The sequence below is a fragment of the Ctenopharyngodon idella genome, chromosome 15 (genome assembly GCF_019924925.1).
Source record: "Ctenopharyngodon idella isolate HZGC_01 chromosome 15, HZGC01, whole genome shotgun sequence".
NCBI lineage: Eukaryota > Metazoa > Chordata > Actinopteri > Cypriniformes > Xenocyprididae > Ctenopharyngodon > Ctenopharyngodon idella.
In genome coordinates this window covers 14,183,160-14,200,975 of record NC_067234.1, presented here as the reverse complement: position 1 = coordinate 14,200,975, position 17,816 = coordinate 14,183,160, and the positions used below count along the sequence as shown (strand labels likewise).

Genomic DNA, 17,816 nt, shown 5'->3' with positions numbered 1-17,816 from the left:
CCCAAACTATATTACTATACTGAGATGAGTGAAATTGACTGAAATATGTAATAAATACTGAAATAAAAAATAAAATGTGTTAGCAATGTATTAAACTGCACATTAACATTTAGGCTCTATATATAATATATAAAATACCATAGAGGTAATATGAATGTTTAGATGCTTTGCATCACAGAAATACATTATTTTTTAAAGTATATTAAAATAGAAAAACATTATTTTAAATTGTCATAATATTTCACAGTATTGCTGGGTATTTTTCTGTATTTTTGTAATATTTCACAGTATTGCTGTTTTCTGTATTTTTGATCAAATAAATGCAGGCTTGATAATGTTTCTTTCAAAAACATTATAAATAGTAATGTGTCCAATCTTTTGACTGGTACTGTAATTTTAAATTTATGCCTATACAAAATTTTCTTCACATAATGTGCAAAAATACATGCATGCGTAACATCACAAAAATCATGTTTTCTGTTAAGAGTGGACATTATATTAACGTTAATACAATAGCTGATATGATCCTGTTATCAGCATGCTCACAGAGGGTTTTTTTCTTTTATCTCACAGATTTGAGAATCATAGTGACCAGATATTGGCCCACACTAGACATTCTGAGTGAGTTTTTTTTTTTTTTTTTCTCTAGTGCAGAAACACCAAACACCTTGGAATGCCAGGTAAGTGATGTTCACTTATATTTTGGGATTTATTTCCAAGTAAAGCTCTATACTCAAAATGTGCCCTCATTTATTCAAAATGTGTCTCATTTATATTGTTAACTATATTCTGAATAAACTACCAAAAAAAAAAACTACTTTGTACTTTGATTTTTTTTTTTTAGTTTCCTTTCACATACCTGACTGAAAGGGCTCATTATGCGGGTCATTATGCAGGTCATTATGAGGGTCTTTGTCTTCTCAGGTGTGAATCACAGTATTATTCATGAAGATTCACGCCTCCCGCATACTGTCTTTCTTGACAAAAAGTGTCTTACAAAATTTAAATAAATATATTGTTTTATATGAACGAGTAGGCAGGATCATTTTTACATCATTTTGAAGCAAAAAATCTAGTCTACAACCTCAAATACACAGAAGTCTTGTGAACATATATTTAGTATTTGTTTTGTGGCCGTATTTCACTAACTTAAGTTTTTTGTTTTTTTTCAATAACCATGCCTAAAGGTTATTCTCTCAAAAATACAAACATGTACATACATGTTGCTCACATATTATGGTAGCCTAGTTCGTGCTGAATACAGTGTAATGACACTTTTGCCATTAATATGTTTATAAGCAACTGAAAAAAGCACAAATGTCAGGGCATGTCAAAACTTCTCCAGGGCCCCAAAAATCCTCAGACTCCAGAGGGTTAAATATGCACTTTTACATTTCGCTTTGCAACCAAATCTTCACCCATCGTCTTGTCATTCAGAAAAGAGAGGCGAAATGGGCGAAGTAAGGTGAAATCTGACTCCTGCTGCTGATGTGTGCTGCGACTTTCATTCGGCTCACTGAATTGAGCAGACGCGTTCAGTTTTTAACTGTAGTGTCTGTTCTCTAACTAAATGATTTTAATTACTATAAAAAAAAATCTAAATGACGGTGGGGGCGGTGCCACGGTCACAGTGGGCAAGTGATATAACCGGTGTTGCGGCTGAACACCGGTAACACAGTCGATAGCAGCAAGCCTAATAAGTAATAAAACACGAGTAGACTCCTGTTTCTCCGAGTACTGGCCTGATTGCAAATGTAATACTTACTGATCTTACTGAAGTCCAATAAATAAGGTTGTTATTAAGTGACTTAACTAGCCACAATACTGTCTGTTTTTGCTCTATTTCATTAAAATAGTTTCAATCAAAGCCACACCAGAACTGTTGCGCATCTCCAAGCAACGGTGATTCCTGAATGAATCTGCGTTTTGAACGACTGAATGAATGACTTGCACATTAAGATTTACCGCCACCTATTGGCGGTTTTACTTTCATATTTACATTTATTTTAATATTTACACTTTACATAGACTGTTTTTACTCAAAATATCAAACTTTTCAATTTTTTTTTTTAAAGTTCTTTTAAAGTTTTCTGTGCCACTTCTGCAGTGCAAAAATTTATTTTTTTGATGATTTATTTTGATTGGTAACAGTCTGATTGGGTCTTACTGTTCTAACTGAATTTATTGTGTAACATTTAAAAACAAATTTTCTATTTTCATTTAAGAAATTGACAAAATATGATGCATACATTTAATAAGATTAGAAAAAATTGCTCTTTAATGGTAAAAATGGCCCTGGAAATTTATTTAAAGGGGCCCTGTAATGGGAAAGTTAATGTCTGTTATTGATTAGAAAGTGTTTCTAAATTTTTGACTGTGCTCCTACATTTTTTTTTATTAGGAGCACAAGTGCTCCTAAAGAAAAATGTTAGCGTAGAGCCCTGCCTCAGTTCTCAGTGATTCGTAAACGATTCGTTAGAAGCAGTTTGAAGAATCAGTCTCTGTATACCCCTCCTTTCCGTGAGCTTACACTGCTCTGATTGGTCAGATGGCCCAATCCTTTGTGATTGGTCTACTGCACGCACCTCTGCCGGAAACGAACACCCATTGCCATAACTGAATCACAGCTATCAATTCACAAGGCATTGTATACAATGTATGGACAGAAAAGATGGCATTGATTTTACCGTATCAATTCGAGTCCGACGATGAAACGTCTGAAGTAGTCGATCAACCAGAAACTGATTCACAATCAAGACTGTAGCAGGACGTTTATCGGTGGTAAGTGTCACCTTAGTTTGCGTTATTTACAAGACGTGATAGCAGCGTCACTGTTATACTTTATGTAGGTGCACCTGAGGGAACTGTACTGTAATAATAAAAACGCAGAGGAAAAAAACTTTGTTTTACAGTTATGTAAGCGAACCGGACCCACAGCTATGTTGTAAACTCCCACGTTAGCCGAGCACAAACGTGAATAGCTGATAATGTAGAGTTGACAAAAGTACCGACTTCGGTACGTAGTCGGTACTGAAATTTTAAAAATGTGACGCTTTGAGCGCTGCTGAGCGGATTCATAAACACCTCTGATTGGCCACTGTGTTCACAGCTCATCTGATATGTCTGTGATTGGCTACAATGATCAACGCGGTAAAAACGTTGTAAATAGTCATCAATGAAGCTCTTCACCGAGTGCTAACACAGATACACACGGGAGCATTTGAAAGCAGGCGTCTATTGCGGACCAGTCCGCTGACAGACAGCTGTTTTCAAACTCTCCCGCTCCAGCTTTCAAAACGCTTTCAAATTCAAACACTTCCATGTGCTTTCAAGCGCTGCCATGTGTTGATTATTGTAGCCAATCACAGACATATCCGATGAGCGGGTCAACACAATGGCCAATCAGAGGTGTTTACGAATCTGCTCAACAGCGCTCAAAGTGTCACATTTTAAAATTTCAGTACCGAAGTCGGTACTTTTGAAAACTCTATGATAATGCATTACACTTTGTAAACAAAAATCGTGCTCCAGCCTTGATCATTACTCCAAGTAGTAAGCTGCATTAATCAACACATTTTTAGACAATATTGGAGCCATATCTGAATAACAGAACTACAGAAACGTGAGTTAGCCGGTTAGCAGGAGACATACAGACAGGTGTACGTTACACAACATAACATACAAAACTACAAATTTTGAACGAACGCCAAAAAATATAAACATCAATTATTAATCATACTTACAGGTTGAGGTTCAGAAGAGCAAGCTGGTCCAAATAAACTGGGCATTGATCCATATTTTAAGACCAAGCGTTTTGTGAATCCTGCGTCAAACTCCTCGAGGTTTGAGAAGCAGTCGTCAGTAAAATGACGGGAACACAGAAGATTGTAGTGCTGTGGTATTGTTGAAAAAATGAATTTTCCCTGGCATCTGCACGCACAATAAGTGGGCGGGCAATATGCTAATGTTTTGTTTTGACATCACAATGAAACGGCTTGGGATTCGTTTTACAAACGACTCGTTTAATTGACTCGGAGTCGACTCTTACTTTTGAGAGATAATAACTTTATATATGGTGCACTTTCAGAAACAACTTTATATGTGAAACGAGCAACAGTTCTGTTTAAGCAGACTGCATTTGTGTCATTTGTTGTGCCTTAGTTAAAGTTCATATCAAATTTATGACCAGTTCATGCATCAATCAGTATTTACAGTATGTTTCATAAAGCATCAAGCTATTTCATCTTAAGAGATCAAGGAAAATTAAATTACTTGTGATATGACCCTTTTAAAGTTTCCCAGTGGTGATCTTAAAAACTTGATTTTGACTGTATGAATGATGCCAGTGGAATAAATTCAGTGTATTAGGCAATGGAAAGTCTATATATTTAACCGTTGGCTCATCCAAAAACCCTCTGGCGTGACTAGCAGCAGAAAACGTCTGACGGTTTCACCGACATGCACTGCATCTCAAAAACGATCTGGATAAAATACCGAATTAAGAGGCACGACCTCTAATTGAAAAAAACCTTATATCATATATGAAGGTAGTTGGATGGGTCAGAACTCACAAAGCGAGTCTTGGCAGCTGTTTTGTGAAGCATGAATAAGCGCATCTGGGAGGAATTATCCTCATTATTACAGGACCTATGAGTGTGATTTATGCATGGTCTTTATCTGCACTTCCAATATCTCACAAAAATAAGCATTTTATCACGACGAACACACATTACAGTCACTCCCTCTGCTGTCTGAGCATTTTTAATGGGGGCCGCAGACAGACAGGGCAAATTCACACATCGCTCTCCATGACACAGAGTTGTACTGACACTACAAAGAGTCTAGTAAGACACATCTGTGCAAGATTCTTTCTCTGGACCCATATATAGTGATGATTTTTAATTAATTCTCAATAGGACACATGTTTTAAACCTCCTGATCATGCAATGAAACAAGGTTCCTCTTGGATGCTCCCTAGACCTTTTATCCATGCCAAATCAGGTTCAGATAAAGCTTGTAAACAGAGCAATAACTTCACATTTTGGGTGACCTATGTCTTTAACAGATATAATGATAGCTCATTAAGAAAATTACCTTGGAGTGATCAATCTCAATTCCGTAGAGCAGAACATTTCCCTGTATGACTTCAGAGGCCAGACCCATGAAGGCTGTTAACTCATCTGTCTTTTGGCTATCGACAGACTGCTTTGTCATGTTCAGCTGTACCTGTCAACAAAAATAATAAGAAACATCTATAGCAGAGTTTCCCAAACTGGGAGTTTGAGAGGAAACGGCAGGGGGTTCATGAGTTGAAAAGTATAATTAATTCAATCATAAAAATGTCAAATTAAATCTATCTAAAATCTAAAATTAAATAAATAATAAAAAAATAAATAAAACTAAAACACTTACTAAAAACATATATATAAAAAATATTTTTATAACATATACTTTTTTTATGTTTTATATTTTAGATGCCAAGTAACCATTAACTGGCATCAAAGAAACGTGAACATGCAAATGTGTTAAGCGGTGTTGGGTGTAATGCGTTACGTAAAAGTAAAGTAAGGGATTACTGTTCTTTTTTATGTAATTTAATTACAGTTACTTATAATGTACTTGCGTTACATACTGTAAATTAGTTCAACAGTTCTGTTTAAATCAAAATGGAATTTAAAATCTAAATTTGTCATCTAAAGGTAAAAGTGAACACTGCCTCTTTAAAATCGTTAGCTGTAGTGCAGTTGAGCGCACCAGTTGGCTGTTTTGTCGCTGTCTGAAAATGTCAGCAGAAGCGAGTGGCTGTTTTGCAGAATGGAAATATTCCCATTACTTCACTTTTTTGACACAGGTAGGCAAGAACATTACGGTAAAATGTAAACTATGTCCTAGGGAGAAAAAACTGCGCACGCTCTTCAGACGGTTTTCAGTCAGCCAAAGCGCACACACATAGCCGCCTCTCGCCAGTGTCAATTTTCGCGGTTTATTACACATAAACGTTCAAATACACACACAGTTATGTCAAAATGCCCGTTTTGGCGTATATTCGCGTTGGTTATGTGAATGTGAACAGTATGTAACAGCATATTGTCTCCGTCCATTACTGACAGCAGCCTTTAAAACATGCTACTGTCTACTATTGACTGTCTGTATTATAAATGATAATCAAACAACGAAAGAAAAACTTTAATAAGGATTAAACTATATTTAAATTATACAGTTATGACTATGCAGAGTTATTTTATATTTGATTATTCAATATCTGTGGTAATTTTACTTACTATTAGACCTACCTGGAAAAAAATAGCCTATATAGCATTGTTTTATTTTTATTTTTATATATTTTTACTGTGGTATCGAGTATTGTGCACATTTGGTGGTATCGGTACCGACTACTAGATTTTTGGTACAGTGACATCCCTATTTTTTACTAAAAAAATTTAATTATTATAAAGTAAATAAAAGTATTATAGTATATGTTTTAATAAAGTCCAAATGTTTTAAAAAGCTATAAAAGGCTAAACTATTCCAAGTTTGACTAAATTATTAAAAGAGTTTCCTTTCTATTGTCTATCCGGTCAAGGTTTATAGGGATTTTAAGAAGTAATTAGTAAGTTACTTATTGAGTAATTAAATTACTTTTCAGACAGAGTAATTAGAAAAGTATTTTAAATGCAATATTGATGATGTAATTAGTAATTAATTACTTCTTTGAAGTAACTTACCCAACACTTGTGTTAAGTTACTAAAATATTAACTTAAAATCTAAAACTACATTTAAAAAAATAAAACATTTACTAAAACAGATGGAAAACATTACCTGACATCAGAGAAACGTGAACACACAAATGTGTTGTTAAATTATTGAAATATTAACTTAAAATACTTTAAGTAAATATTTTTTGGTCAAAGGAGTTTGGCTGGTAAAAAGGTTTGGGAATCAGTGATCTATAGGAATTAATAAATATTTTTAAAAAAACTTCTCCAATCATTTACTGTATAGTGACTATAGTGACAACGATCCATATAGGAATCGATCATCCCATACTAACCCGCCACTTATTTAAATGTAATATTCTGTATTCTTAAAAAACACTTGTGATATATCTGTGAAAAAGGCCCATTAGTTTTAAAAGTACTCCAATAGTACTCCTTAAAAAAAAAACACTCAGCGTTCTCTGTGTATTTAGACAGGTTAGGCTCCCATGTGAAACAGCAAGAACCAGCTCTGAGCGAAAAGTTTCCATTGCAACTGACCCAGCATTCACCGATCCGTTAAATTAATGCAATTTCTTTTTCCGTTCGCTTACATCACCGTTTCAGGAAGATGTGGCTTGTATGCATCCGCACCAAATAAAACAGGCCGTGCTCATTTTGCAATTTGCTTGAAGAAAAACATTTCTAACAGAGGTCATACCCCTGTAGAAATGGGGGAAATGTTTACTCTGATTCTAATAATTTTTTTCTGGGGGAGGGTAGGGAGATTCATAAAAAGTATCTCTGCAACCACAAAAAAGCAACTGTGAAAGCCAAACAGGAAATGTAATAACATATTAAGCTGATAAAAATGTAATGTAACGCTCTCACAGCCACATGTGTTATCATATCATCACATCTGTGGTGCTGATAAGAACAAAGCATCTGTGAAATACTAACAACGAGTGAAAACATAATGATGGAGAGTAGAGGTTATCTAACAGGCCTTTGGAGAGAATGGTAAAAGAAGCACATATGGATTCTGGGAAGGCTGGATTCCCACAGTGGGGTGTGTATCCCTGGATTCAGACGTCAGGAGTGCAGGAGCAGAGATTTTGTGTTTTCCAAACACATTTAAGTAATTAACCAAGGTGAGAGTGATGTTTTGAGGTACAAATGCTGGACAAGAACCAGGAACCAAAACATCAAGCGTTTTTTCCAACTCTCAACACTGCCATCAAGCAAATGTGCTTCAGGAAAATAAAAAATAAACTTGTGTTGATTTTACTCATAAGAAATTTACCCTCAAGCGTTTGGACTGGACAAGATCATATTTTGGTCTAATCATATACAAATATCTTAACCTAAGGTTAAAATAACTTGGAGGAATGCACATAAAAAAAAATCTTTAAACCAAACATTAAAAGAAAGCTTCGCCCTTGGCTGCTAAGATCAATGGGGTGTATGGAAACTTACCCAAACAATAACTACTGGGTATAAACGAGCGTGACCGATGTCCTCAAAACGTTTCACCATTTCTAGGACCCCTGAGAAGTTTGATCCACTCATCTAAAATAAAGACACAAATCATGTTAGTCACACCAAATTATAATTTCTAATGTATGTCTGTAAATACTACTGTGAACAAGTGCAGTAGACTTACTCAGATTAAATAAAACGTCTTATGGGTTTTGATTAGTAATGTTTTACATCAAACAAATTCAATTCAATTTTTTTTTATTATTATTTTATATATAGTTAAACAAGAAATATAACTTATTCATCAGGAATTGACTGAATCACGATAATATATCCATTGATGTTCAAAACATTGGGGTCAGAAAGTTTTTTTTGTTTTGTTTTTTGACAGAAATTCATACTTTTATTAAAAAAAAGGACATATTATATTGACCAAAAGTGACAGTAAAGATATTTATAATGTAACAATATTTATATTTCAAATCAAGGCTGTTCTTTTCAACTTTGTATTTATAAAACAATCATAAAAATGTATTGTGGTTTGCACAAAAATACGAAGCAGCACTGTTTTCAACATTGATAAGCATTGGAACGATTTCTGAAGGATCATGTGACACTGAAGACTGGAGTAATGATGCTGAAAATTCAGCTTTGACATCACAGGAATAAATTATATTTTAAAAATATAGAAAAGTTATTTTAAATTGTACAAATGTTTCACAATATTGTTTTACTGTATTTTTGATCAAATAAATGCAGCCTTGGTGAGCATAAGAGACTTGCTTAAAAAACATTAAAAATCTTACCGAGCTCAAACTTTTGAAAGGTAGTTTACTGTACATAGCAGAATTAATAAAATACTAAATGCGTGTTTGCAAAAATGCTATTTGGCTTTCAGTTAACACTATCCAATATCCTAGAGTTACCTAGTAATAACAGCAAAAATTGAAAGTTGTTTCAGAGGGAGAACCAATTTATTGTATTTCGATTCGAGATTTTAAGACAAACCATTTTGGATATGATATTATATTAACAGATGAATCATTCACAATAAGACCAGTTACATGCAATAAGAAAGTCAAATTTGATTTATGTTGAGTTTAACGTGGAATTACTTGTGCATGCGTCTACCGTTGACGTACAGATATGTGAATGAAGTTTCGAGTTTTGGACAGGTACTCCGTATTACTCTCCTTTGCGCATGAAATGACGTCTGTCTCCATCTGAGAGCAGGAGAAAAGATCCCAAAATCAATAAAACAAGCAATCTCACAATCACGGCAGACAAAAATATTATTTATTAAGATCTAATGACTCATCCGTTTTCATAAAAAGCAACACAACCACAGATGCTCTACATATGAAATTCTATCATAGTCCTCATATCAAATCATATCCTGTCCCTGGCCTTGTCGGATATCTTGTACAGAGATGAAATAAACAGAAATAAACAGAAGTGTTTGGCACGGACTCGACCTTGACGAGAAAACTGGAAATATGAAATGGCGATTGGAAACACATGCAGGGACTTATTCGCTCTTGAAAGATAACCAACCGCGGCTTTAGACAAAAACCAGTTCGCTCCGAGCTGTGGATTTACAAGATCATTTCAACATCTGAACCAGGTTGGGCTGTTGAGCCCACACGAGAAGCTGTTCACAGGTTATTTGAATGGTGGCAGACCAAGAATAAGTGGTTCATAATGACCAAAACCAAAAAAAACACTTTCAACAAGCCACACACTTGGTCCACATTAGGTGTTATAGGTCGTGCAAAAATTCTGGTAATGCTTTAATTTCCAGATATGTACAAACAACTGACCTATCTGATCATTCTTAGGGATTTGTAAACCATTCAAAAAGAGAAACGTCTTTTTACCAGGCAAGGAGTTCAATTTTAACCGCAGTTACGTGTTGGGAATCATGTTGGCTCATGTTGTGGTTTAATCCGAGGTTGACGTAGTAATACATTACAGCCAAGAGTTATGCAGTATCACTGAAATGCCAGGATTACATGTAGCCAATGGAATTTTATAGTCTCCGATGGATTTAAAGTGGAAATCGAAAGACTTCTTTTCGTGTGAGATTTACTTATGTGGCATAAGATGATATATACACTACCTACATGCTCTCAGTACTAAATTATCTTGAATTACCACAGCTGAGGAATGTGAATATCACTCTCAGTCTTATATGAAATGTCACGTTCGAGATCTGCACCTTATGGTGCACGGATTCAGACTTTAATCCAAGCAAAAAAGTGTTTGCCCCTAGTGAACATGAGCCTTTGATGAAAGTCGACGGCAACCTGTTCCAGTTCTTATCTGCAGCATACACGGGTGTAATTATTACATTTCGCTAAAAGGATCATCTTATCGCTCTCTGCTGTCCTTTATAACCAAAACACGTAGCCAAGGCCAATCGTACCACCTGCACGCCTGGAATGGGCTCAACTCGAGTTCCACATCGCTGTAATGGAGACATGGTAATGGGGATTATATTTACCAAATGGCACTGGGACAAATTCAGCTCCTCATCTGTAATCTCCTGCTTTTCTTTCATCTCCCTCAAGTCGTAGGAACAGCTCGGGAGAACTGACCCCGACCGGCACCTGGGGGAGCGGCAACGTCTGGAACCAATCAGCCGTACGGGACGCTGGGTGCTCTCATGTTTGCAACATTATCAAGAGGAGGACATGTGCTTGATGAAGAACTTGGAACGGCTACAAAGGAGGATGGGCTTCCACTGCACGGAGCCCGAATGTAACACGTCATATTTCCTTTTTGTCAGTGCACTGGAAGATGGATCTCCTACCGTGAAAGCTACAATGAGAAGACATGTCTCAAGCTGGACCGGCTCCAAAAATCAAAGTGGAATAAATGGGAAGGTGGTCACACTTGTACAAGACACCTTATCCATTTCAGCAATTACATCCAATGGTACGGCTAGATTATTGCTCAAGCCATCTGCAACTCTTCATGCAGGTGAAAGCTTGGTTGTTGGGGTGGTGGGTTTGTAAAGGGAGTTGGGGCGTAGGAAATTGGGGTAAAGGGAGTCGAGATGAAGATAGATATCTTTAAACATCTAGATACTCAAAGCATTCCTAAGAAAATCCTATTTTAACCAAACCGTAAGAAGAGGTGTGTCATCTTCAACATACCATGTTCAGATTTTTCTGAAGCGTTTTGGCCAACTCGACAGCTTCTGCTTCAGCTCCTGCAATGATACACGCTGACATCGAAAGTGTCTCTGAAGGGAAAATGAAAAGAATGTTTCAAGACTAAATGGATAATAAAGTAAAGAGCACTGCCAAACTGAGTATATTTAACCTCACTGTAATTTAAACTTGTTTGTAAGCCAGTGTTGGAAAAGCTACTCTGAGAGTGTTGGTCAGCTAAACTACAAGTTCAAAATATTGAAGCTATTTAAGAGGTTAACATGGGTCAAACACTAAAAAGAGTGCTTACATGGATCTACAGGGGTCTTATCTTAAATATCTTCAATATCTTAAATACGACTATAAAATAATATAGTTTACTTTTACAATTGAAGTAGTATTTATCTGGAACAAAAACAATGAAAACCGCAATAAACTTGAACAAATTTCAACCAAAGACATTTAACAAAACTAGAAAAATAATTTAATATAAAAACTGGATCAAAACATAGTGACAAACTAATAATTAAAAAAGAATAAAATAAAACAAAAAACAAACTCATTTGACTGGCTCAATAATTTTCTTGAAAAATAAAATAAAATAAAAGCTATGTGTTCTTGTGTGTAAAGTAGTGTTAATTTCGTTAATGAAATCTATGATGAAAAATGTTCGTCAATTAAGTTTTTCCCCTTGCTAAGACAAGACGATGACGAGACGATAATAAGGCCATTAAATGATAACTGTGACTATATCAACATGCGGAGGCGCCATGACTTGAAAACACCGACATATGGCAAAGCTGTACTGGAGTTCAGCGATCTCCATTTGAAATATTCTGCTTAAATGAAAATGTCATTCAGCCAGTCTGTGTTCTGTCATGGATCTCGACTGTATTGTTTGCGATTGTGGTTGCTGATTGTACTTACGCAACCTCTGTGTGGAAATATGTACGTCTTTTTTGCCGTTGTTTTAATAGAGAAACATTAATGCAACTTAGAATTATTGGAATTACTAATAGAAATTTCTCTGTTATAATATTTGAGATTAGGTTTTTGTTTCACCAGTTTTCATAATGTAGACAGGGCGAGTGTATATCTAAAGTCTTTGGTGTTTATTTAGCTTAGGCTATTGATAGGCTTTAATAAATCTGTACACTAGATGAGGTTAAAGGGTTAGTTCACCCAAAAATGAAATTTCTGTTATTAATTACTCACCCTCATGCCGTTCCACACCCGTAAGACCTTCATTCATCTTCAGAACACAAATTAAGATATTTTTGTTGAAATCCGATGGCTCAGTGAGGCCTCCATAGCCAGCAATGACATTTCCTCTCTCAAGATCCATTATTGTACTAAAAACATATTTAAATCAGTTCATGTCAGTACAGTGGTTCAATGTTAATATTATAAAGCGACGAGAATATTTTTGGTGCGCCAAAAAAACAAAATATAGACTTATATGGTGATGGCCGATTTCAAAACACTGCTTCATGAAGCTTCGGAGCGTTATGAATCAGCGGTTCAGAACGCCAAAGTCATGTGATTTCAGTAGTTTGGCAGTTTGACACGCGATCCGAATCATGATTCGACACGCTGATTCGTAACGCTCCGAAGCTTCCTGAAGCAGTGTTTTGAAATCGGCCATCACCATATAAGTCTATATTTTGTTTTTTTGGCGCACCAAAAATATTCTCGTCGCTTTATAATATTAACATTGAACCACTGTACTGACATGAACTGATTTAAATATGTTTTTAGTACATTAATGGATCTTGAGAGAGGAAATGTCATTGCTGGCTATGGAGGCCCCACTGAGCCATCGGATTTCAACAAAAATATCTTAATTTGTGTTCCGAAGATGAATGAAGGTCTTACGGGTGTGGAACGGCATGAGGGTGAGTAATAAATGACATTATTTTCATTTTTGGGTGAACTAACCGTTTAAAAAAAAAAAACATGCATATGAATCGATATTCTGTTGATTTGTGCTTATTGGTGAAAGAGCAACTTCTGATGAAACATAAAAATAAATTTCCCAAACGACAACAAACATTGCAATTCAAAATGAGCAAAATAATATTTTTATCATTTTAACCATTATACAGTGTGACAAAAATGACAAAAATGTGTAAGTTTCCATTGACTAAAACGAGAGTAAAATGCTCAGACATTTAGTCGACTAAAACTAAACAAAAAAAGGACAAGGTTGACTAAATATGATAAAAACTAAAAGTTACATTTGACACAGGACTAAGACTAAGACTAAATTAAAAAAATAGGTGACAAAATCATTGTAGCCCATCACAGACATATCTGTTGAGCACGTGAACAAAATGGCCAATCAGAGGTGTTTAAGAATCTGCTCAACAGCGGTATCGTCACATTTTTAAAATTTCAGTACTGATTTGGTACCAAAGTCGGTACTTTTGACAACATTTAAGGAACAAGTTTTATGTAATGTAATATGTACTGAAAAAAATAAATAAATACAATGTGCAATAAATGTTTAACACTTCAGGCATTTTATCTCAAGTACACAGGATGTTCATAAGCTTCTTTTATACAGAAAGCTATCAAAGTTAATCAGAGGTCTTAGTAACAATCCTTGCTTTTAAACTCAAGGATAAATGGCTTTTTCCTGACCTTTCTCCAAAGGTAAAAACAGGGCTAAAAAACAGGGATATAGTGGACTAGGTAAAGGAAACTTTAAATACAGCCAGAGGGATACTTTATTGTAAAGACAGACATCAGAAAGTGGTAAGAGGGCCAATTCTCAGGCAAGTATAAAATGTTCTTAGGCAATTTGTTGCTTTATTCCACTTAGGTTGGCATTATGGAAATGGGTTACAAGCCAACAGCAGCTAAATGCACTGATTGGATAGACAGGGTCATAATCTTATTAACTGAGTACATGGAACTATATTTGAACAATCAATACAATTTAACCACCACATACTGTACTTAATGGCAAAATAGAAGGTTTTGTCCAATTCTTTGATTTCTGTCCAAAACTGGCCTTTTGCTTGGTCAACTCATACTTACAGGTCACCTTTGTAATTTGTCTTAAAAAGATTGTTTGTATATAAAAAGACAGCATGTAGACATATTGAAATGGCGGTTTGCTTCTGTGGTTCACAGTCTCTCTTTGTATATTTACATACACTTTACTAACAGTTTGTTTTTGTCTCTAACTGTGGAAAATGATCTATTTTGACTTGCCCAGTTCAAATGCATAATTAAACAAGATCAACTCTGCAATAACAACAGTGAATGGCAATATTGTATTCCCAGCAATGACTAAAATCGGTGGCCTATGAAATATTTATTTCTTTATTGCACAACATAAATACAATACCTTTAATAATAGCCTCCGCAGCTGCTAGATCTCGCTTGTATGTTACCTACAAAAAAAAAGCAAGTGTTGTAAAACATCACATTAAAGGACTGTGCAAAAATAACTGTTTGTGCATGGTAGAAATGTGCCAAATATGACTGAATATTAGTTTTTATGGTTGTACACATTGTTAGGAATGATTTACGGTTTGTTGCAATATGCATACACATACAGCGAGGTCCAAAACTCTGAGACCACTAGTAATTATGCTTCTACTTTTCATTTTGCTGACTGAATATAAACTGTTTAATTACAGTGGATCAGTATAACAAGTAAAAACGAAAAACACAAATGAATTTCTGAAATTAGTGAACTATAAATTCTAGAATCTGACCTTTTTTATAGGTTTAAATGAGGAAAAAACAAAAACTGAAAAATTTTCAATGCATTTTCAAGACTTTTGGACCCACAATTTATGGCATAAATTCTATATGCATGGCAGCAAAAAAGTCAAACTTTTTGTTGCTTACTTTCCACAGAGTCGGTGGTCCCTCTATGAGCTTTGCATTCGTGCCACTGTACTGCAGGGCCAAATGTAGGCACTCCGTGCCAAACTCAAAGTCAAATTCACTGCACTGCAAAGGAAAAATCAGGACAAAAAACAGAACAAAATTAAACAAGAAGCCCTGCAGTTTGATGCACTGCAAAAAAATAATAATTTTGTCTTGTTTTCCAGTACAAATATCTAAACATTCTTAAGTCAAGTTACATTTACTTGAGAAGCTTGAAAACTTTTTAACTAAATATTTAAAATATTTTTAACTAAAAAGAGGGTGCAAGGTTAATAAATTTTCTTGAAATAAAATAAATACAAAAAACAAAAAAAACAAAAATAGGTGCACTGCAAAAAATGATCTAATGGTCTCATTTTCCAGTACAAATAATCTAAACATTCTTAAATCATTACTTGAGAAGCAAAATTAAGTCTTGTTTTATCAAAACTTTGACAAATTTATTAGCATTTTGTGGCTTTAAGCTTAAAAAATAAAATAATTTCTGCCAGTGGGGTAATAAAAATAAACTTAATTTAAAGGGAATCGTTTTTTACCCCATTGACAGATATTTTAAGTGCATATTTGCTTAATTTTCATATATTTTTAAGACATGTTATCTTATGTCATTTTGCTTCTCAAGTATTTGTATCTTGATTTAAGAATGCTTAGATATTTGTACTGGAAAACAAGACAAAAATACTGGGGAAGAAAATCTCGTCACCTGTGAAGGAAATAACTTCTGAGGTCATGAAGGACTGTTTCTTACAGAAACGAGTATCAAGGCATGTGCGTTTTTCTTGTTAAAAAAAAAAAAAAAAAAAAAAAAAAAAAAAGTCCCTGATCCTGGTAACCCATTAAAAAAGCTGAATAGAGTTCTTGAAGCGAATCGCTCTAAGACAGCGGTTGGATTACACAAGCTAAATCATGCCACCCGAGACGTTAGGAGGGCAATATCTACAGCAATATTTCATCCTGGGTGGAGAGGAGAGCTTCGCTTACAGGGCTCTGTGATTTCAAGGCAAATTAAAGGAGAAAGTCCTGCAATCATTTAACCTTTGGCATTTCTCCCCCTTTTCATCAACACACAGCCAGACCCTCACGGGGTTGGATGTCTCTTCTTTTGTGCAGCTCAAGCTCTCTGAGACTCAATGGGATGGCATGCTGAAATGGCATCAGTCATTTCAAGTCTATCATAGAGAAGGTTTTGACACATGGCCGTTGGCTACATCCAAAAACCCTCACTCAAAACACCCACCTGAAATAACCCCCATTGTAAAAAGCGTCAAACGTGCTGAATACTACATAAAAAAGAAGTATGGACTGTCTTATGTCACGTGATGGCAGTCTCTCATAGAAAATTGGGTTTAAAAAGGAAGGAGAAGCATATAAATCTTCACAGACCCTTCACTGTTGGGGTTGGAGAAGAAAAGCCCCAGAAGAGCCGGGGTGTCAGGTAACCCAAGCGGGCTTGATATTACCCATTCTTCAGATTGCCTCATCCTCTGTATTTCTCTATGTCATGGTTTTATCTTTATTTAGAATTAATTGAGGACGGACAGCTGCAACTTGACACAGAAAACTCACGCCAATGTTCGATATCGCAGCCAAAAACAACAGGACTGTGAAATCAAAGTTTTCCAGGAGCAAAAACTTCGGCCCGCAAAAAATGGTCCTCTCAGCACTCCTATAAATCTCAATGCTTCTTTTTAACACTTCTATCTGTTACTGTTATCGAAAGTTTGACCAAGGGCTTAATCAAATCCAAAGATTACAAAGTCCTATAAACAAGGTAAAATCCACTTTCACAAGAAACTTTAGTCTGGATGAAAAAGCACCATTTCTGTGAAAGCATTGTTTGAGTGGAGAAAATACAGCAATAAAACTGCTATTTTGCAGTCAGCTACGTAACCTAGGCCAGAATAAACCATTATGATTTATTCTTCTGACACACAACACACTACCACGGGAATAAAAATAACAATACTCAAGTCACAGTACCTTAGAGTAGAAGAAACTGTGCATTTATGCAAATCTCAGGTACAATGAACAAAAGAGGAAAGCTGCTCCAAGATTTGATCACTGAGAGTTTCTTTGTCACAGTGAGGTAATTGTTGTAGTAAGAGCCAAACACATTGGATACTACATTAAAATGAGTCACAAAGAATACTGGGTTCAAAACTCAATGAGCAGTGCATAAATCTAATAAATCTAATAAAATAATAATAAATAATTATTTATATTATGTATATTATAGAATATTTAATTAAAAAGTATGTAAAAAAATATTGAGAAGGAAGAGTCTCATAGAAAATTAGATTTATGAGCAGTCCATAAATCTAATTATATATATATATATATATGAGAGAGAGAGAGAGAGATAGATAGATAGATAGATAGATAGATAAATTTATATATATATATATATATATATATATATATATATATATATATAAAGATAAAAGAATCTCATAGAAAAATATTGAAATTCAAAAAGAAACAAGCTGTACATAAATCTAAAATAAATATATAAATAATTTATATAAATTATTTACATTAATATTTGATATAAAATTTATATTTGATAAAAATGTATATGAA

The 17,816-nt window shown here is 34.9% G+C and overlaps 1 protein-coding gene across 1 annotated transcript in view; it reads right to left on the bottom strand.

Annotated features, from left to right (window-relative positions):
- The window catches only part of crppa (CDP-L-ribitol pyrophosphorylase A), a 43,390-nt gene that overhangs the window by 18,324 nt on the left and 7,250 nt on the right, over positions 1-17,816 (bottom strand). The window contains exons 4-9 of the mRNA XM_051862670.1: positions 15,195-15,299; positions 14,686-14,731; positions 11,334-11,422; positions 9,318-9,398; positions 8,173-8,265; positions 5,095-5,226 (exon numbers count right to left, since the gene is read on the bottom strand). Of these exons, the coding sequence (XP_051718630.1) occupies positions 5,095-5,226; positions 8,173-8,265; positions 9,318-9,398; positions 11,334-11,422; positions 14,686-14,731; positions 15,195-15,299 (546 nt within the window). The remainder of the gene's footprint in view (positions 1-5,094; positions 5,227-8,172; positions 8,266-9,317; positions 9,399-11,333; positions 11,423-14,685; positions 14,732-15,194; positions 15,300-17,816) is intronic.